This window comes from Festucalex cinctus, chromosome 1, assembly GCF_051991245.1.
Source record: "Festucalex cinctus isolate MCC-2025b chromosome 1, RoL_Fcin_1.0, whole genome shotgun sequence".
NCBI classification, from domain to species: Eukaryota; Metazoa; Chordata; class Actinopteri; order Syngnathiformes; family Syngnathidae; genus Festucalex; species Festucalex cinctus.
Window position 1 is genome coordinate 9,940,235 of NC_135411.1, and position 23,244 is coordinate 9,963,478.

The 23,244-nt window shown below is 41.1% G+C and overlaps 1 protein-coding gene across 2 annotated transcripts in view; it reads right to left on the reverse strand.

Annotated features, from left to right (window-relative positions):
• Nucleotides 1-23,244, reverse strand: part of ephb1 (EPH receptor B1) — a 298,219-nt gene that overhangs the window by 164,527 nt on the left and 110,448 nt on the right. For both annotated transcript variants that reach the window (XM_077515222.1, XM_077515216.1), the window contains exon 3: nucleotides 7,056-7,737. In XM_077515222.1, the coding sequence (XP_077371348.1) occupies nucleotides 7,056-7,737 (682 nt within the window). The remainder of the gene's footprint in view (nucleotides 1-7,055; nucleotides 7,738-23,244) is intronic.

Sequence of the window (23,244 nt, forward strand, 5' to 3'; positions counted from 1 at the left end):
ACCCATCAACATTGGACACACACGATGACTTTTTGGCTGTGGCCCTACTCGATTTACCAGCGAGGTGATCAAATATTTCGCAGATTGCTTACATGGCCAAAAGGGACAATGAGGGAAAGAAACGGAGTGGGTGGGCTGCCCAAATTGGTTCTTGTGAGAGCTGCGGGAGCTGGTAATGAGGATGGCACGCTGGCATCATCGTTACTGAGCGACAACACAACACGGACTCTCGGCCTGCCTCGCAGCAGGACGCACACATGTCTAACATGCAGACGCCATGATACCTGCCACTAATTAAAATATATAGATTAGCAAAAGTGCAATTAGCTACAGGGAACCCATACACATACACCAAGTACAATTGTTACGTGCTGAGGTTGGATCCCAAAAGCGCAGATACAAATACGATTTTAACTCTCTATTCGCATTACATCGAGAGGCATAGAACAAACTAAACTAGAAACAATGAGAATGCATCGGGAATCACGAGACACCAAGCCCCATTGGGCTGTGGATATGCACAGAGGAACAGTGGTAATAATCCGACAAATGCACACTTCTCAGTTTGGCTTAAAAAGACTGGCTACTGGCTGTGGCTAGACATGTGGGTAACAGGACTGACATGGAATTATCTGATTGGCTGTTGTTGACCAGAAAAAGAGATTAAATATTCTTGACATCACAGAGCTCATGACATCACATAGCTTTGAAACTAGATGCTGATTACATCAGTTCAAAACAGACACTTGACCTCACGGTCATGACCCAAACTTAACCCTGGCGTGACCCAGTCATGACAACAGTAGTGTCTACTTGACATAAGAGTTAAATTCATTCAGTGACCACGCTCGATATGCCAAAAATGTTTGTAAAAAAGAAATATATAGCACTCTAAACTAAACATGATATAAATAGTGTTATTTATTTCATACTTGTCCATTGACATTGTGCATCAAATGGTGTGCTGGTCTTGGACACCAGGGGCAGTATAATACAAACATTCATTTAAAAAAACAAAACAAAACAAAAACAGAATAATTTGACAACTGTGGCTTTAATGTTTACAGTTTTTTGGAGAGGATAAAGAAGCCATTGCTTAAAGGGTTATACCACAACATTGGCGTTAGCTTCCTTAGCTCATTTATGGCATTTTACATTGTGTTAGCAGAGCAGCCCTTCGTAATTTACGGTATGTGCAATTATCATTGTTTAATATTTAAACTTCAACTTGGGAGGGATTATTTTAAATATAAATGACTAAAATGCATTCTGGGATGGACATTTTAAAACTTGATTTCAGTCTTCAACTGATGTCTAATTGCCTTTATGTCAATCAATCACAGATTTATTCATAATTTTTATGCCCCTTTATTAACTCATTCACTGCCAGTCCAGGACAAAAATAAATAAATCTTTGACGTCTAAAACCGTCTATGGCAGTGAATGTGTTGAAGTTGGATGTCTGCATGTTTTGAATATTCTTGGAGACTACACAAAAGTTGATTTTTTTTTTAACTATGTGTAGTAAACGCTGCAATTTACTGTTGTTGCTTTAATACCAAGTTGATGCATAACGAAAAAGCTTTTTGCACATTGTTTTATTGCGTGTGCAGGAAAAAAATGAATCTTTGACGTCTAAAGCCTTCTATAGCAGTGAATGTGTTAATGATTGTAGATGGTGGGTGAGGTGGGCTGGGGACTGTTTATACCCCGCACGCCCCTGGGCAGACAAGTAGAAAAACATAACTCAGCACAAGTGGCCCATCTACGTCCCCCATATATTCACCAAAAGGCCAAATTCTCATTGCGAGAGAAACAGAAACAGGACAAAGTGAAAGTTAGCACAGCAGGGTGCCTACTTGCTGTAGCTGCTTGACGAAGAGCGGAAAGGGGATTGTGGGTATTAGTGGGAAAATATACAGTTCATTCATCTTTCTGTAAGACGACTGTTTTCATTGCAGGGCCTTCAGGGGGTCTGTATACACTGTAAACACGACACAGCGCTTGTTTGTGTCGTGTTTACAGTGGTGCCGTCACCCCCCAAGTTAAATGCAACCACAAGCCTCCCACCCTCAAAACGTCTCACGTGCCAATTACTGTGTTGCATAAAGGTGAGTTGAAAAAGAGAGAAATGTTGACGAGAAATGTCTTTTTAACCTTAAAAATGACTAACTCCTCCCCTCATGGTAATCCGATACCTAAGATTTGCTGACTCTATGATGATATAAAATAAAACAAATGTCTATCCCTCGTTTGTCAACAACTGGACACAAGACTAGCAAAAAGAGGCAAAGTGAAGGGACATCGGGTAGCTAGGAGGATTCAGAAGTGACGCAGCATTCCTGCTTGACGGGTACATTTATCAGCGCTTTTATATTTTAAATTGATTGATTAAAAAAAACAAAAACAAAAAAACATGAAGTATTATAGTAACGTTCCATTAGGATTAAGTTATGCTACCAATTCAGAAGCTGTGGCTAACTTTGACTTGCTTACAGTGCTAATGCTAGCCTAGTATTGCTAGTGCTAATATTTGATTTTAAGATAGATACGTGTTCTCTGTGACTATTCATCACAACGGTGCACTTCCATAAGTGTGTGCCATTGAGAATGGCCATATTTGAAACGCACACGCGTTCATTTAAGTGAGTGGGCGTGGCTTTGCGCAGAGAGGGCGGAGCGGATTAGTAAAGTGATGCTACAGAAAAATCTTGCTAGCAATTCTAACACTGCAAACTCACCCTTTAAGCAAAACTGTGTCACAATTGTTAAAAAAAAAAACCTTCAGAACCAAAATAGTCAGTTTCAGCCCTGTTCTGACATGAAACTAATGTAACTGGAATGACATTAACATACTAAAATTTTGTCACTGTCCTGTGAAAAACACTTTGTATCCAGTTTAATCATTTATTACATTTTTTGGGGGGGACATACTTTCAAACGTCATTATTCCGGTTTATATCAAAGTACATCTACTAAAAATCACATTTAAAATCATCCCCATTTAATGCTCATGCATTAAATTAATTACCAAAGACTAAAACGAAGGACATGTTTGCTATAATTATAGTTAGTTTTGTAAACATAAAATGCAGTTTCAGTTAGTTTTCGTTTTTTAAAAAGCATTTTCGTTTTTATTTTATTTCGGTAACAATATTGTTTTTTGAATTTTAGTTGTATTTTTTTCATTAGTTTTAGTTAAGTAACGTAACCTTTAATGGCACCTGTTTTTCGATACCCTCCCTTCTTACTTTGACCATCTTCCAAACATTTTTGTTTTGTTTATTTTATTAGAACTGAGTCAAGTTTTTAGCAAATGTCGCGGCCCACTGAAAATTGGACAGTGGGCCGCAAATAGCCCCCGGGCCGTAGTTTGGACACCATTGGTATAGAATGTGCCCTCCAGACGATCTTGTCGATCTTTCAGCTTTATGAGATCATCAACGCTTAACGATCCTTATCGATCTAATATCGTCATATCTCCCACACCTAGTTGGAACTATGTCATGTTAGGGTTTATATGCATAAGTATGACAAAGAATTAAATACAGGTCCGGTTTATTTTGTTATCAAAGCTAAAAAAATAAAATAAAATAAAAAATCATCAATCATTATCTTCACAAAGTCAGCTTTTTCTTATGTCCATGTGTTAGATTTTTATAGTTGCGACAGGTTTCTGTGTATATTGGAAGAATCTTTCTGCGAGACAAGATCATACTGAGAATGTTGACTCAGTCGCTCAGCAGGGAAATCTTGCAAAAATCATTACTTGGCACTGAGTTCACAAAAAAAAAAAAAAAAAAAGTATCTCCATTTGTTCATCAGTGTCAATAAGCAAATTCCCTACTCTTGACAAAAAAAAATGTCATCCCTCAAATTAAGTCAAACGAAATTAATTCATGAACATGCTGTGGTATGGAGACAACAACTAGGGGTGCACCGATCGATCGGCCGGCCGAATTATCGGCCCCGATTTCCTTAATTTTGGAAGATCGGTGATCGGCCGATCTATTAAAAATAAGCCGATCTTTTCCACCAATCTCTTCTCCATCCTCAGAGGTCTGAAAAAGTCAGCCACTACCCTCTTTTCCTGAAATGATTAATAAGAGTTTCATTTTTATTTGAGAGAACCACTTCACCTGCAGTTAAAACAAGCCGTTTGTTTAATTTCGTCGATATTGTTCAATGTTTTCCTATAAAACAAGATTGGAACACTGAAGGTATATGCTGCTTGTAATGAAAAAAATCGGTATCGGCAATATTCGGGATCGGCAGGTCAGACTTTTTAAAAGATCGGGGATTGGTGATCGGCCGGAAAATTGTGATCGGTGCACCCCTAACAACAACCTTTCCCATTTTCAGCTGAAGGTCACTTCCCGTCAGCCAAGGAAGTGCGTGCTGCATTTGTTTACCGTGGACGCAGCCATACAAACTGCGCTTTGTAGATTTGTGGCACTTCCATATCTGACGATTGATCACAGCATATGTTCATCAATCAATGTTATCTGAGCAGCACACACGCTCCAGCGGAGCGCCGGAGGCAGCCCGACCCATAATGCACCACACCACGAGGAGCCTTGGGCTACCGGTATCATCGCACGCCTTCAGTAAATATTTGTCTTTGTTTACGTGTAAGTATGTCAAATGTAGGAGGGGTAAGCGATGTGGCGCGTTCAAGGAAAGAGTGAAAAAAAAAAAAGACGTGTTGCAGCTCAAAAGCAAAAAAAGACAGATTAGCCTCATCCTTATGTACATGCAATTATCCGTCCCTCGGAATCTTCCGCACGTCAGAATGAGGTAAAACAAATAAATAAATAAAAAACACTCGCCATCTGCAACGTAGGCTGCGCAGATGGACGACGTTCACTGCAGATTAAGAATCGACGCTAATGTGACTTTCCAGTTGGCCCGAGGTGAACATGATCAAGGAAGCAGCGCGGCGCATTGTGCGAAGACCAACGTGTGAAATGCAATCAATACAGCTTTTTTCTTTTTCTTTTTTTTAATCCTGTCATGTAGAAAATCAGTGATAAAGATAAAGAGAGCGCCGACGCCTCGTTACATGTGCGCCTAAAAAAAAAAAAAAAAAGATCAAAAAGATGGTGCCGGTGGTCTACAGTGAAGTGATTTGTTGAGATGTAAGTGGATGATGGGAAACAAAGAAGCCACAGGGGGCTTTGCAGCATGGGACATACGCAAAAGTCACGTGGTTTTAAAGACTAATACATGTCGCAATGAAGTGAATTGGTTTGCGGACAAATAAATAAATAAAAAGAGCAGGCTCAATGTATTGCTCAAATGTTTGCTGAGTTCAAATCCATTTTCTGGTTGTAAATGAAAAAGAACTCTAAAATGGAACACTCCTGGTGAGACTGAAATTTCAGCAACATTTTCAGCTAAAAAAAAATACTCTTTCCTCTAAAATTTCAAAACCTGCCAATTTAACATAGGTATGTTCAATACCACTTTTTTTTTTTTTTTTTTTTTTTTTTAAAGACTGATACTGGTATAAGGGGGGGGGGGGGGTGTAGCGTGCACCTCACATCACAAATATGGCACTTTACTGTACTTTAATTTATTTAATTCAATCTCCAGTGTAATCGCCTTATTTATTGATTGATTGAATTTTTATTTTATTTTTATTTTTATTTTTATTATGAATTCAGTCTCTGGTGCAATAACCTTATTTATTGATTGATTGACTGATTGATTGAATTATTTTTTTATTTTATTATCTGTTCTTGTTGCTGCTGGACATGTACATTTCCCAATTATTGCGCACTTCGCTTATGGTGACAGCTCAGTGCATTTTTCTTTTCATATTAAGAGCTGACTAATTTTTAACATGAAGTAACTTGTGAAAAAATGCACATTTTTAAAACTGTAAAATACAACCTAGTCCCCAGAAATATATTAATTGTTATTTAATTTATTACTGCGAAATTGTGTTAGAGTATTCCTTTGCGGAACGCGGAATGCTTTTATTTTGTTAAGTTCAATAGGATGTGCATTGTAAAATGACGTTTCTTTACTGCATGTGAACCAGAAACGATCGATGTGTACTTTTCATATTAAGAGCTACCTAATTTTAAACAAGAAGTAACTTGCGATTTTCTGCACATTTTGAAATTGTAAAATGCAACTTGACGCCAGTTTCCACAAATATATGCAGTATAATTTAATTTATTACTGCTAAATTGTGTTATAGTGACTCCTTTTCACGACGTAGGACGCTTTTATTTTGTTAAGTTCCCGGATGCGCCGCACATTGGTGCTACCTAGTGCGTTCTGTCAAAGCAGGGAACTGGTGGAAGTGCTCCACCGTCCAAATGGCTTCTCCACTCGAACATTGTTTTTTTTTGTTTTAAGTGTCCCAAAGACGTATTTATATGTTTTTTTTGTTTGTGTTTTTTTTTTCATGCTAAAGCATACAGAAGGCTTTGATGCAGCCTCTCAACTGCAAAGAATGGTTGCAGAAATGGTAGTTATTACACAAACGGCCAGCAGGTGGCAGCAGAGCAAAGGAGCTCAACCAATCTAGAAAAGAAGCTAAATTACTTAAAGTTTTAAATAGATTTGTGAAAACTGATTAAACTTAGCTCTCTTCTAATGCTAACTGCTGCAAAACGGAAACAGATAGAAACATACTTTTTTTTTCCTGATGAAAGAAGAGACTTTAATCTTTCTTTTGATAGGTTCCATGCTTTTATAGCAATTTAACACAATATTCTGTGGGCCTTGCAAAATCAGTCAAAATCCAGTAAAACAGCCGGGAGCGAATGGGATTGCGAAATGTCAAAATGGCTGGGAGTGAATGAGTTGAACATTGTGTATTGTAACTCCAGTGCAGTACAGTTCATTTCTATTGGGTCCTTTTGACGTGGACATTTCTGCTGCTTCGCGACCGGAATTCTCTTAGAGGCTTTCCAAATAAGGAAGCGGTCGTTAATCGAGCGTTAAAAAATGTAGTGCCGTTTTAAAGGCACTAATTTAAGTTGACGAGATAATAACGCGATAATTTGGACACCCATAGTAAAATCATAAATGTTGCTTACCTCGACACACGTTTCCATTGTCTGGTTCAAATCCCGCCTTGCAAGTGCAGCTGCCAATCGGAACCATCCACTCCCCGTCCCCATTGCAGTATAGCTTGATCGGAACATCCACTTCCTCCGAGTTGGAAATGCAAACCCCCCTGGCGATCACCAGGGAGGTGCTTTCGGCGCCCGTCATGGTCTCCGGGAAGACGGCGAAGTTCTGGACCACGCTCGGGCACTTCTTATAAAACACCCTGACCGACAGCAAAGACATGCAGGCGCCGTAATCCTGGAAGGCCAAATAGAAGCCGTTCTTGGAGAGCGGCCCAAAGCTGCGGACTTCCGTGTTGACCTTCATCAGGCGGCCCCCGAAGTCCACCTGCGAGAAGCTCTCATCGGCAGCTATGGTGTCCACCTTGAGGTAGGGCGCCTCCATCCAGAAAGCGGTTCCTTTGGTGGCGATGACGGCGTCGGACTCGTAGTAGTAAAGGTTGAAGGTCTCCTTGCAGGAGCCGGGCACGTTGGGGATGGAGCTGCAGTCGCGCACCGTGAAGCGGATCTCCACGTAGATGCGCTGCGCTCCTCTCCGGTCGATGAAGGTGGTGAGGAGCCAGTTGTTCTGGCTGGGCTCGAAGACGTTGCACACCTGGTACGTCCTGATGGTGTTAAGGTTCTCGTCGTAGCCGCTCACCTCCTCCCACTGAGGAAAGAAATCAATCATCAACTGAAAATCAATTTCACAACTAACTTTTCAAACATTTTTGGTTTGGATCCAAAACTGAAATTGAAAAACAGGTCACTTGACTGAGTTTCACTTTGATATATTTTTTATATGACGTTAGCTTGTTAGCACAAGCAGTCATAAAACAAAAATGACAATCATTAAAATAAGATTAATTAACCCTGTAACACCAAGACATTTTGAGCCCTCTTTTTTATGAGTGTAATATTTTTTTCCCCCCATTAAAACCCTGACGTATATGATCTGACACATGCATTGCACGAATAACCCATTAGAGGGCAGTATCACCCAGCGGATGGCTTTTCCAGCACCCTTTCAAGATTGCCCCAATTGAGAAAGGAGAGACTCCTACACTTATTAACTCATTTGCTCCCAATAAGGTGTAAATATGTTTTTCTTTAATGTTTTAAGTGTCCCAAAGACATATTTATATGTTTTTTTTGTTATTTTTATGTTAGAGCATACAGAAGGCTTTGATGCAGCCTCCCAACTGCAAAGAACAGTTGCAGAAATTGTAGTTATTACACAAACGGCCAGCAGGTGGCAGCAGAGCAAAGGAGATCAACCAGGGCCATGTAGAAAAAAAATCTCTACTTAGAATTTTTGTGATTTGTGAAAACCGGTGAAACTTAGCTCTCTTCTAATGCTAATTGCTGCAAAATGGGAACAGATAGAAACATACTTTTTTTCTTTTGATAGGTTCCATGCTTTTATAGCAATAGAACATAATATTCTGTGGGCCTTGCAAAATCAGTCAAAATCCAGTAAAACGGGATTGCTTCTGTGAAAATGGCTGGGAGTGAATGAGTTAATCGTGGAAAATGTTCTTTCTGATTTTTGGAAATACTAATATGTTTGATATGTCTGTTTATTATCATACTTTTGACAGTTATAAATGTACGAATTTAAAGCATTGTGACCGGATGTATCAAATATGACACAAATCAAAAGTCATATGTGGAAGTTGATTTAAAAAAAAAAATGTTCAAAAGGACCAATAAATACTTTACAAAAAATCAGAATCTCTCATATATTTCATGGTGGGCGGCACTGTGGATGAATGGTTAGCATGTCCGCCTCCCAGTACTGAGGGTGCAAGATCGAGCCAGCTAGGATTGGCTCCAGCACCCCCGCGAATCTTGTGATGAGCAACCGGTTAAGAAAATGGATGGATGGATGGATGGATATATTTCACAGTTCAGGCTTTATAGGGATAAATCAGATATAACTTTATAGAATATTTTCTAATTATAATATTAGAGAAAATATTAATGGCCGGCACACTGAAATTGTAATGTCGCCATCACAGCATGCATGACGTCAGTCACATTTTGTACAAGCTGAGTTTGAAAGTAAACAGGCAACAGTAGTTACTATCTAACTAACAGGTGACAGTTGGTCCATTGGCGAGTAACACATTGCTGGTGTCGGACCACAATTTTGTCAAATTGTGTATTTTTTCACAAATTTATACTACAGCTCAATGTACAGGGTGTTATTTTTTTTTTTTTACATATATATAAAATATTGACTACTCTAAAGTGTTGCAAATGGCTTGCTTTTTATAACCATGCAATGTTAATCGTTAAACACAAACGTGCCATTTTTGGGTTCTCCTGTAAAGGACTAACAATTCAAAACGGGAAAGAGCAAATGGTTTGAGCAGTGACTAATGAGTTGTTTGAATCAAATTGCTCAATTGTGTTGACAATTCTGTTTTGAAGCATTTGAAGCAGAATGGAAAGCACGACGCATTTACTGAAACCGGCAGTCTAAACATTGAGTGTGAGCACCTGAAGTGCATAATAGTCTAAGTACACAATTAGTTATATATATATATATATATATATATATATATATATATATATATATATATATATATATATATATATATATATATATATATATATATGTATGTTGAATGTGTGATTTTTATGCTGATTAAAAAACTAGGATTGGCATGCTGATTCCAAAATTGCTTTTTATTTTATTTATTTTTATTTTTTTAGCATGTCAAGTTTACCCTGCAGATAAGCAAAATTCCACTGATTAACTGAATACAATTGGGCTCGTCTACAGCTATGCGGCAATTTGTTTGTACAGTTGGTGAGATGTGCAGCTACCAATAGGTCAGTACTATAAATGCAAACAGAAAGCGAGCAACGTAAGAATTAAGTGGTAGTAGCCATATCCTTTGTAAAAACATAATTGTGTTGAATAAATACTGCAGTCATGACCGTTTCTTTTGTATTGCATTGTACTGTACAGTCAAACCTCGGTTTTGGAACATAATCCGTTCCAGAAGGCTGTTCCAAAAGCGAATTGTTCGAAATCCGAAACAATTTACACAAATTAAATCAGCGCAGTTAAGCTAGCGTCATTTAGAACATCACTTCCGGTATGCGCTCTTATTGTGAAACTAAATGGTGACACTTCCGGTTTCGGGCTGAGCAGCGCAACATCAATTTACGAGTGCTATGTGGTAACGTGCGGATGAGGAAACACCGCCCAAACATTCGTAACAAACATTTTAGAAGGAACAAGCTATAGCTGATTCTGGCAAGAAGGTTACAGACAAGAAATAAGGACAACAGGACCCACCAGTCATTGACGCACACGCTAGCGCCAGACTTCCTGCTGCTATCGCTGCTGGCCAAGACCGATTCTGTTCAAGCGGCCACACGCACGAACGCGAGGGTAAGTTGTGTCACGTGAACTCTCTTTCCAATGAACAGACTACAAATTATGGAAATTGGAATTCGTCTCAGTTCCGCAGTTAAAGTTGAACATATCAGACTTAAGGAATAGACAGCTTTTACACTCGGCGAGTGAGTCGCGTTCAGGTACGCTCGGTTTTTTTCACTTCGAGAGCCGATTTCTTTTGGACGAGTTCTGAGACAGAAATGTTTATGGTGAACTTCCACTTTAAAAGCAGCTGTCAGACAACACAAATTTTGTTCCCCAGCGTAATCAGTCATGTAATTTTAGCCAAAGCCCCAAGAGTAACCAAGACCATGTCACCTTTTTAATATTATTCTTAGAACTTTAAAATGTCTCCTCCTCACATAAGTTAATTATTTCTTGTCATGTTATATTAACACTGTAGTCATGTGCAATATTAACACGAAACTCCAAATTACTGCACTATGAGTCCATGTTGATTGTCCAAGTCAGTTATTGAGCTTTTTAACTTCAATTATTAACTTCAGGCTTTCCATTAGTCATGAAAATTAATATTGGAGCTATCAGGACGAGCTCACCATGTAACACTTTTTAACAAATATCTTTCGATGTGGTGGTCTAACGGAAAATAGTTAAGGGTGGGTGGACACTCAGGTGGTGCATTATACCAGGCGCTGCATAACAAATTCAAAATTAGGCTCTACTGAATTACAATTAGACAGACTACATGGCAGCATGGAAGACATTTGCATGCCTACACAATCAAAGCGCAATGTAGGCCTTTTCCTTGCATGTGTGACCCAGAAAGCATGTTGGACGAGCAGCAGCGGCCCCCTTGGGGGGGTGTATCCGCTGAGTGCACCAAATTGTGATGAAAATGTGCCATTAACATTTGGAATCGCTGCAAATCAAGGAGACAAATCATTAAAAAAAAAAAAAAAAAAAAAAAGGCAGCACAGTGAAAAATGTGTTTAAGGTCAAAGTCGAAGAGGCCATTTTAAACTGTGGTGTCATTTATATAAGGGTTGAAAAGGTGACTGGAGATGTTTTAAAAATTGTATTTTCTGTAGATTTGTAATAATACGTTGAGCTTTTTTTTTTTTTTTTTGGTATCTAAGACACCAGTAGCAATAATCCAAACAGCCATAAGGCAAGGAGGAGTTAATGAGGTCTGCAGTCGAGCGAGTGGCCCTCCAGTCAGTTCATGCGCTTTTCGTGTGTGTACGGTAGAGCTCCTGGTGCTTCCTCCTTCTGACCTTTCAAGCTTCAGCTGTTAAAGCCGCCCCGACGGACTGCTAAAGAGTTTAAGTAAGAGACACTCGAATGACCATTCAATTTTGCCAAACAAAAAACCAAAATAAGAACAAATGTCTGAAAGGACATTAAAATGACTTGAAAGCAGCTGTGAGTAGATGGAAAGAATAATAATAATAACAAACGGGGCGGGCGAACGTGTCAGCTGCGTGACGTCACTCCCGCAGCAATTTGAAAGCACGCACGGATTATTATTATTATTTATTTATTTTTTTTCACTCACTCACTCACAGAAGCTTACATGAGTGAAACAGTGTACTTGTTTGTCTATGTGTGTGTGCATGTGAGTGGAAAAGATTGCTGAGTACGTGTGGTCAAGTTTGCAATCATTAGACTTATAGTAGGACTCGAAAGTATATTTGTATTTAAGTTAATTTTGCAAACAATTATCAGCTTAATTATCGGTTATCGACAACGGCGCTTTCTAAATTATTCGTTTATCGGTATCGGTTGAAAATTGTATCATCGTCCATCCTTATAAGTCTAAATCTATTCATAGGTTTAAAAATAAACTATTTTCCTAATAGTACGGTTTAATTAAGTTTACAAAACTTCAGTTTATAAAGTCCCCAAGCAGAAACAATATCTAGATTTTGACATCAATTAATTTCCTTCCAAATTTTTTTCACCATCTTCCCCAAAATGAGGACACAATAAAATAATATCAAAACAACTGCGTTAAGGACTGATGCCACAAAAAGTGAACCACAATAACGCGAGGAACGACGAGTCAATATATCGGCATTGATTGAATGCTTAGACTTGCGTCGTAAAACCCACCTAAGAAAAACAAGAGGTTCCACGAATAGTGGCGAAGGGGGGGGGAGTGACACTGCTGGTGTGATAAACGAGTTTATATAATTCCAAGGTGCAAATTCAGGTCCGCCCCCCCCCCCCAAGTGCTCCTCCCTCGGAGCCCGTGCTGCTCTCAAGTCTTTCCCCTTCCTCTCCTCCCGCTGTAATGACCATTCATCAGCGTTACAGAAACCTGTCCCTTTCAGCACTGCCTGTTCATTAATATAGCCGGCCCCCGGGCTCCTCTGCACCCGTCTGCTCCAGTCGAGGAGGGGGTCTTCACCTCCTCTCGCCTAGCCAAATGACCACCATCTTTCACCGCCGAGAGGAACCCGAGGCGTCTGCGATAATGCCCATCTCAATTCTGTCCACAAACTCATTGGCCCGCGAAATCATGAACGAGACAGATATTTGGTGTCCCCATTGTGTCAACAGACGCGAATAAAATATTAGTTATCATTTTCAAAGCGGGTTCGAACTTTGCAATGGACTCTCCCCGCTTGCGTTTTCGCGGGTTTGTATTCATCTGCTGTTTGTCCGGCCATGTTTGCACATGATTTCTGTTTTGACAGTTGAGCAGCCACAATACTGATGTTGCTGCTGCTGAGCTGGTGACGACATGCTACATTTGTGCTTCTGTTAGGTACAAAATATTCTGATTATTATTAGTATCTGTACTTTTGCATCCGCAGCACTTGCCCTGCCCATGTGTAAAATTACTTGGCAACACTAGCACTTTTGCCCAATTCACACTGGCTGCGGAACGGACGCGATGCGTTTTCCATACGGCGGCCGCCGCAAGGACTGCAATTCACACCGCATGCGTTGCGTGTCCGGAAATCTGCTCCCGACAGACCACAAGATCACGTGGGGTTAACGCTGGAGAGTTGAGTTCACCCAATAATAACCGTGTATATAGAGTCCTATTTGTAAACAATAGCCACGCTTGACTCTTGTCACATCGAAATCGGCTCCAGACAGACCAGAAGATCACGTGGGGTTCACGCTGGAGAGTTTAGTTCACCCAATAATAACCGTGTATAGTCCTATTGGTAAAAAATAGCCATGCTTGCCTGTTGTCACATCCATCCATTTTCTCAACCGCTTATCCCTCACAAGGGTCGCGGGGGTGCTGGAGCCTATCTCAGCTGGCTTTGGGCAGTAGGCGGGGTATACCCTGAAGTCGTTGCCAGCCAATCGCAGGGCACACAGAGACGAACAACCAATCACACTCACAAGCACACCTAGGGACAAATCGAAGCGCCCAATTAACCTGCCATGCATGTCTTTGGAATGTGGGAGGAGACCGGAGTACCCGGAGAAGACCCACGCGGGCATGGGGAGAACATGCAAACTCCACCCAGGAAGGCCGAAGCCTGGACTTGAACCGGAGTCCTCAGAACTGGGAGGCGGACGTGCTAACCACTCGATCACCGTGCCGCCCCTTTTGTCACATCTATATGCTTTTTGGACATGATTTCTGGGACTTCTCCAATGGCTGTTCTACCATGGGTAAGTACGTTTTGTGTTTAAATAGTGTCATGCTATGTAGCTAGCTAGCTTCCCTCCCCCCCAAAAAACGAGTTCGCAAATGGTTTTATTATATTATATTTTAGCGAATTTACCTTGATGCGAGACGCCCGATTTCCTTTCCGGCTCGTGTAATTTCTTCAGCTTCATGAACATCCGCATGCGGCGTCCGGAAGAAATAGAACGCTTGCGGAAACCTTCCGGATCGTCGCCGCAGTCGTTCCGCACCTCACCGAAGCTGGCGTGAATTGACACGTAGACTTGAATGCGTTCTATCCTTGTGGCGTCCATACGGCCGCCGCACGGAGAACGTCCGTTACGCAGCCAGTGTGAATTGGGTTTATGACATCAATATGACAGTGTTTACTCTCTTTCCATCTTCCCTGAACATTTATGTCTCTGAGAAGTCACTTGCTTGTTCCCCCCAAAATGACTTATTTAGGAATGTTTGGATAAAACAACACTGTATACTTGGTCTATCCATGCTACACCAAAAGCGTAAACATATACTGCTTGCATATATCATTTATACACCCTCAAGGTGAACAAGGTCTGAGGAAACGAAATTGCCCACAGTTATCTTTATGTTCCTGATGTTATGGTACCAGTGGCTGTTTTCCCTTTTGCGTATTGGACCACATTTCAGCCGAGATGAGATATGGATGCTGTCATTGTTGCAGTCAAGCTGGACACCGAGGAGGTGGACACATTAAAGCTTGGATGTTGCTTGGATGCCATGTATATTATAGGCCTGGGTATTGACAACAACCTCAGGATACAATGCGGATCATGATACACAATGGGGTAAGATGCCACGGACGGCCGGCTTCCGGGTTTCACACATCAGCGTCGTTTCCGGCCACTGATGGCCGCGTTCCAACACTCGCATTCCCCCCCCTGTGCCCCCCTCCCCCGCCCCCCCCAACCAAAGGGCACAAAGTCGGAAGTGCAAGAACTGGCCCACACGTCACAAACAGGAAACGGAAACAAAACTGATGTGTGAAACCCAGGAAGTCTAAAGTCCCGCCTCCTCCGTGGCATATACCCCATATGATACGCATCTCTCAATACACATATATCCCGATACATGGCCTTTTACATTACATACGTTCTTGTGAAAACAGTCATTTGTATGCCCAAATGATATTTTTTCTGATGCACGCATGGCAAAATTTTGCTTCTCCTAATGTCAACAGCGCTTCCGGTTTACTGCCAGCGTCATGCCTGGTTGATATGTGTGCGCAAGGAGCGTTTTTTTAGAAGCGCGCCGGAAAACCTTAAGAAGGAATGTGCAATATTGTTTCTGACACATCTGTATTGATGTGTCTTGTATAGAGGCCTGCAAAGATATGGATGGATGCATGGATGGATGGATGGATGGATGGACGGACGGACAGACGGACGGGCGGACAGACAGACAGACAGACAGACAGACACTGATAGATACTGATAGATGGATGGAGATGGATAGATGGATGGATGAGATAGATAGATAGATACAGATAGATACTGATAGATGGATGGATGGATAGATAGATACTGATAGATGGATGTAGATAGATAGATGGATGGATGAGATAGATAGATAGATAGATAGATAGATAGATATATTGATATATTGATAGATACAGATAGATACTGATAGATGGATGGATGGATAGATAGATACTGATAGATGGATGGAGATAGATACTGATAGATGGATAGATAGATAGATAGATACTGATAGATGGATGGATGGATAGATAGATACAGATGGATGGATGGATGGAGATAGATAGACAGACAGACAGATAGATAGATACACTACAGACAGACACACACAACATCCTGTATATATTTCCAATATCATACCTCATGAAGCAGGAGTTAATAATTAATGATTTAATACATCACAATTTACTTCACTATTCTCTGCCCTGCCCCACAATAAATAAAATACAGCTCTGGGCATTGACTTTTAACATCTGATATGATCTTTCATGAACCAGGAAGTGGCCTGCTAACAAGACACTTACACCCATTCTATATTTATTCATGATTACTTAGTTGTCTCGTTACCAAGTGTACTACGTATTTTGTTCAACGATGAAATGCCAGAATGGTGAAAGTCTTTTTTTTTCCCACTGCACATACTTCGACCACACAAATGCACCCACTCTAATAGCTGCTATCAATACAGAAGCCACTCTTCCTTCGCCTCTGATTTTCAAGTGCGGCCATTGCTTGTGTCATTACGGTTCCACAGTTTGATGGACAGTAGTGAGTAGATGAAGGGGTTATGCATTCACACAGCGCGTAATGTTTCATTTAATGACCAGTCACACCTTGTCGAGCTAGAAACGCGAGGGGTGTCGTCAAGAAAAAGACAGGGTGATGGATAGAAGAAAAACACAAGTTTGGACAGAAATTAAGGGGACGGGTCAAGTAAATCAGTAATTTATTCAGGCTGATGAGTCCCTTTGCCCACAGTCCAAGACAGCTGCCATCAAGCCATCAATATATTCCCTTCGTAAAGGCCGGTCATCACATGGATTGTCTGCCAGTACTTTCAAACGCAAAAATAACACAGAAGAATTTAAATGGACAGAGTTTTGTCATACATCCACATAATATCCACAAGTGAGCTGATCACAACGTGCAGGAACAGACCAAGTAGGAAGAGCTGTTTGCAAATCACCAAGTCTGTTGGAGGGGCCTTAAGTATGTTGGAAATTTTTATTTCTACCCAACCAACTTTGCAAAGATACTCCCAAAAGTTTGAAGATGTATCGACTGGCGGCTTGTAGAGATGAGATAATACCAAGATATGTACCAAATTAATTACTACTTTCTATTAGACATTTAGGCGGCCCAGTGGATGACTGGTTAGCACGTCCGCCTCCCAGTTCTGAGGAGTTCGAGTCCAGTCTTCGGCGTTCCTGGGTGGAGTTTGCATGGTCTTCCCGTGCCTGCGTGGGTCTTCTCCGGGTGCTCCGGTCTCCTCCCACATTCCAAACACATGCATGGCAGGTTAATTGGGAGTTCCGAATTGTCCCTAGGTGTGCTTGTGAGTGTGGATGGTTGTTCGTTTCTGTGTGTCCTGCAATTGGCTGGAAACCAGTCCAGGGTGTACCCAGCCTACTGGCTCAAACGCCCCCCGTGACCCTTGTGAGGAATAAGCGGTCAAGAAAATGGATGGATGGATGGATGGATATTAGACATTTTGTTGTGCTAAGTTTTTTAAACACATGCATAGGAAATTACTGTTAACTTCTTGGGCACTTAATGTACCTTATGTTGAACAGGTAGTTTATCAGTTGATCAGCTGTTAGCTTCCACCACTACCATCCTCTGTACCATTTGAAGATTTTTATCACACTACAGTTACAGTACAACTGAAATATTTGCATAATTCTAATTCTGCACTTTACCTATTTGACCGTATAACATTCTCAAAGATCTAACAAAATGATCGACACTAACGGCTCTAATTGCAGCTTAGACATGTACAGAGGATATACAGTGGTACCTCTACTTACGAAATTAGTTGGTTCTCGAAGAAAGTTCTTAAGTAGAAAATTTTGTAAGTAGAGACGCATTTTCCATGTAAATGCCCTAATCCGTTCCAAGCCTCCCAAATTTCAGACATAAATGTTTTATAAAGCATAAAAATGCATCAAAACATGTAACAAATACATGTTACGATTAGATTATTGCACAATAAATGAGAGTTGTGCATAATGTAAAAAAACAAAGAATCAAGTAAAGAATAAAAATGATGGTCATTTACCTTTTTAACTGCTGTCCTCATCATTTTTTGCCCTCTTTGGTTCATGTTCCTCTTTCCCAGAAGTGTTTTTTTTTTTTTTTGCCTGCCGTTTTGTAAATAACTGATCCATGGATGTTTTTTTTTCTTCTTCTTCTTCTTCTTCTTCTCTCTTTTTTTTTTTTTTTTTAAAACAATCCTTCGGAAATGTCCAAGGCAAACATCATCTGAGTGAGCAAACGCCCGACTGGTGAACACTTTTTCTGGACGATTCTTTTAAACAAATTCTGAAACTTCATGGAAACTTCCGGTATGGCGAGGCATCTTTTAAAAAAAAAAAAAAAAAAAAAAAAAAAAGCCCGTCTCGTCGCAATTAAAAACTTACTGTTCCTTCATCAATCACCAATTGTTTGAATTTTTGCACAAATTCGTTGGCTGTTAGTTCATACATTTACGAAAATCTATCGAACACCTCATGGGCCGCGGGATGAATGATGAGGACGCTGTATAGACACCGATCTAGTATACGCTCATACCTATGGTAGAGCTTCCTCTTAGCCAATGGGATGCCAGAAACATGCACAAAAACCGATCGAGTATTTACGCTCATAGGTACCTATGGTAGGAAATAGCCATAGCCGAAAGTATGTTGCGTTCGGTAATGTATTTTTACCTTTCGTATCTAGAAATTTCTTTCGTAACAAGCAAGAGGCAACATTTTCCCGTTCAGGCGTTTCGTAACTCGAAAATTTCGTATGAAGAGACGTTTGTAAGTAGAGGTTCCATTGTAAAATGTTGACACTCCTGTAGAAATGCCACATTTCTATGATTGACAAAATGAGACCAAGATGAATCACTTCAAAACTTCAACCCTCATTTATGTGACTTATTACCTGTGCAACTCAATTAAAAAAAAAATGAACAAATTTAGAAAGAGGAAGTAACAATAAAGAAACGAGATGTTATAACTAGCAATGCGGCTGTGCGCAGAATTAGCCAGATCACATCACCTTCAATGTCATTTTAAATGGGAGTCAGCGCACATTTGTCACCTTTTAAAATGCCTCTCATTGACCCCCTAAAAAGTTCAGATGTTCTAGTAAACGTTTACTGACATTTTTGTAGTGACATATAACAGCATGAGCCAGACAGCTTCAATATCATCAGAGAGATGTCATTGTTCAAAAATGTCAGGAGAAGTCCGTCTATCCATCCATCCATTATCTACCACTTAATTTGGGTTGGGTTGCGGGAAGCCCGGACTTCCCTCTCCCCAGCCACTTCAACCAGCTCCTCCGGCGGGATCCCAAGGCGTTCCCAGGCCTGCCGAGAGCGTCTCTCCAGAGTGTCCTGGGTCATCCACGGGGCCTCCCGCCGGTAGGACATGCCCGGAACATCTCTCCAGGGAGGCGTCCAGGAGGCATCCGAACCAGATGCCCAAGCCACCTCAACTGGTTCCTCTCAATGCAGAAGAGCAACGCGGCTCGACTCCGAGTCCCACAGTTCACACAAAAAGCACAGTTAAGCACAAAAACATCAATTGATTTAATCGTGATGCTGAAGTCCGCCACCTGATCCTCGATGGAGTCGCACACCTTGTCTTTTTCAAACTCATCACCGTCAATTGATACCGCTTCACGCTTGTACATATTGATGTGGAATGGAGGATGATCCTTAAAGCCTCTAATATGGGGAAGGTCTTAACAGGACAAAATGAGAGTAGAAAAATCTGCGGTAATCAGAAGGCGTCACAAAGATGAAATCGATACACGTCCCTTGTCGTCACTCGACGAGTCAAAACTTCAACTAATCTCGGGGATAAATTGACATTAAATTAAAGCATAGTACCCTATTGATTAGGAATATCGGACAGCTTATGACAAGGTGACTTAAGTTGAATTTCAAGTTGGGGTTGTTCTTGGTCAATCCTCGACCAGTCATAGATTTCACCACTAATGCCATTGCGACAAAAACTGTCAGTTCCCCCACAGCTTGATCGAGATCCTCAATGGAATATGTAAGGGGTTCTTCCACTGTTCCACCCTTATAAAAATTCAGTCATGGTTTCATGATCCTTAAACTGCATTTGTGTTTTCACGATGCCAAATTGACTGCTACAAGTCCCGCCTCTTCCGTTGAATATACCCTATTGTATGCAATCTATCAACCCATCTATCTATCTATTAGGGCTGGGTATTGCCGCCAACCTCACGATACGTATCACGATACAGGGGTCACGATACGTATAACGATACATATTTATCCCAATACTTGCTCTTCAAGGCGATACATATCCCTATATTTCACATTAATTTACTTGCATTTTTTAATAACAGTCATATGTACACCAAAAGGATATGTTTATTATGCTGGATGACAAAAATGTTGTTAGTAGCTCGTCTGGTTTACCACCAAGCGACATGCCTGGTCTAAATATGTACACACTGCAGAGTAAGGAGCAGTTTTCACAGACACACCAGGACAATTTATTAATAGGCATGAGCCGATATGAGCAAAAATATCAAAGTATTAAAATGACAGCTCTAAAATGTGCCTATTTGAAATATTTGGGGAAATAAAAACAGCATTTTTTTTCATTGTAACACGTTCTATTTCGTTTTTTAAACAAAATATATGAAAGTTGGTACATTGAGACATGTGCCATGTTAAGTTTATAAGTAAATAAATGTTGATATTCTTCCTCTGCTTTCATTTTTCTCAGCAAGACACAGTGTCCAATCACTGGTGAGCTATTTTTAGCATTAATTGAAGGCAATAAACTTCAAAGACGCTGCAGGTTTTTATTTTTTGGGTACAATGGAAGCTGCAAAGGCAAACGTTAACTGCCCATTTAAAGTTAATAAGCAATATCGATTCTGACGCCTGCGTATCGATACAAGTATTGTAATGAGGCCCGCAACGATATATTGCCGTATCAATTTTTTGAGCACACCCCTACTATCTATCCATCTATCTATCTATACCAATCTTTGCTGTGACAGAACTCCTCCACAGAACTCCAAAACACTGGTATTGAAACAGGAGTCTTAAATATTTACAGATAGTCCGACAATCCATTAAAAACAACAACAACAACAACAACAATTAGAAAATAAATATAAATAAAAAAACAAAAATAAGGCAATGTCATCAATTGCTCATCCATACTGTCCAGTCCTGGACCTTACATATTTTTGCTACAAAGGACTATTAACCGAGTGTGAGTATTTGATGACTTGCTAATGTGAAAGTGCAACAAGATCCGCATTTGGACAAAGAAGAGAAGCAGTGGAGCACATTCAGGTGAAATTCCCACTGCCATATTTGCAAAGGCCAAGGTCTCCGGAGGACAGTGAATTATAGGCGAACACGAGAAGCCCGGATAGCGATTGAACGGACCCGCTGAAAGATGCTCTTTGTGTTTGCAGGGTTCAACGCTGACAAGAATCATAAAGCAGATCACTTTTTTTTTTTCCTTCCAGAGGCTTTTCAGAATGTGCCAAAATAATGAGGTTATTTACATTTCAACCTTTGGGTCGTATCCTAGAAGTCAATAGAGCACTTTAAGCAATAGCTGGCTTGTTTTGATTGCAAAGAGTCGTCTCATTTACTCATATCGCCTCGCAAGCTTGGAGACACATGCTCATAGTGGTTTCAAAGTGTGCGCACACTTGCGCAGACAAGCACACTGCAGCCAGTAAAATATGCGGCGGCATGATTGCTATTATCATTTCTGATCAGCTCCGTTATTAAAGGAGGCCTGCTGTCAGGCTAGTTGCACGGGAATGATTATTTGGTAGGGGCATCGGAGGCCTCGTTCCGCCCGGCTGAGTGTGATGGATGGAAAGGAAATGGCGGTGTCTGACAAAATTCCCAGTCCCGCCAGATAGCGGCCACTCCATAATTACAGTCTCACAGTTTGATGAGGCTCAAATTGAACTGTGGCCATCCGGCTGTCGGAGTTCGGACAAAAAGTCACAGAAAATGCCCAGTCCCGATCAATACATTTAGGTTCCGTCCACTTCCCTCACCGCCATTTTGCAGTTAAACACTCCGCCAACTGAAAGCCCTAATGCGCGGTTGCCGATTCTTCAAGGCTGATTAAAAACCATTTTCATGACTAATATCCTCAATAGGAATGAGTCACCCAAGATTATATATTAACTTATGTTTTGGACCTTTAATTCAAAGCACTCAAATTAAAGTTAATGAAGGCTCTTTAGCTCACAGCACATAATAAAACACATTGATAAATTATACATACTGCCTTGTGCCCCTTTCCATGACCAAAGCTATCTCGCTATTGATGCATTCTTGGCAAAAACAGGTGCTAGCTACTTCTTCTTCTGGGTGTTGGGGGTCGGGGTGTGTTCGGGGGTTTGGGGGCCGGGGGGTGGCGGGGCCTGGGTCGTGGCGGGTTTGGGTGGGGTGCGGGGGGGTGGCTGGGTACCGGTGGGGCGCTGTGGGGGCCCGCCGGGCCTCGTTCTGCGGCCTTGGGCTTGGGGGTGTGGGGGTGGCCTTGGTGCTGCCGTGGCCTGGGGGATTCCGGGGGGGCGGTGCTCGCTTTGCTGGGCCGCGGTTGACGGCTTCTTTCTTTGGTGGCGGTCCTTATACATGCCAGATCCATCGCACCAGCATCTACTGAAACTCAAACAGAATTCGCCACTCCCTCCAGCAGCTCGTTGAATCAGTGGGTGCTGGTGTCTGTGGATCTCACTTTGCTTTATCTATCCTTCCCTCCTTCCTCTCTTTAGTTTTTCCTCTGGTCATTTGAGATCTCCTCAATTTATTGGAAGTTTGAGGTTTCTGGGGTTGGCATAAGACTCTGGTTTTGTAACCACGCAGGAGGTGTTTGGTTGGTGCTGGATTTCACGTTGATGGACTGGATGTACTGGTTTCTATGGATCTCACTCTGCCTCATCGATCCTTCCCTCCTTCCTCTCTTTAGTTTTTCCTTTGGTCTCTTGAGATCTCTTTAATTTGTTGGAATTTAGAGGCTTCTGGGGTTGGCGTAAGACTTTGATTTTGTAACCATGGGGAAGGCAGGAAGTGTTTGGTCGGTGCTGGATTTCACTTTGATTTATCTTTCTTTTCTTTTTATCTTTTCTGACCTTTTCTCTGGTCTCCTGACCATTTGAACCTCACGACTCTGGCGAGACTCTGAAGTACCTGGTTAAGGTGAAGGGTAATGGGATTTTTATAAGGTTTTAGGTGAATTAATGAGTATAAATTTATACATATTTGCACGCACACACACGCGCGCACACACGCACGCACACGCACGTACACGCACGCACGCAAACGCACGCACACATACACAGAAAAAAAAAAGAAAAAAAAAGAGCAATGATGATAAGACGTTGAATCGGTAAGACTACCGAATGAACAATTCTGAG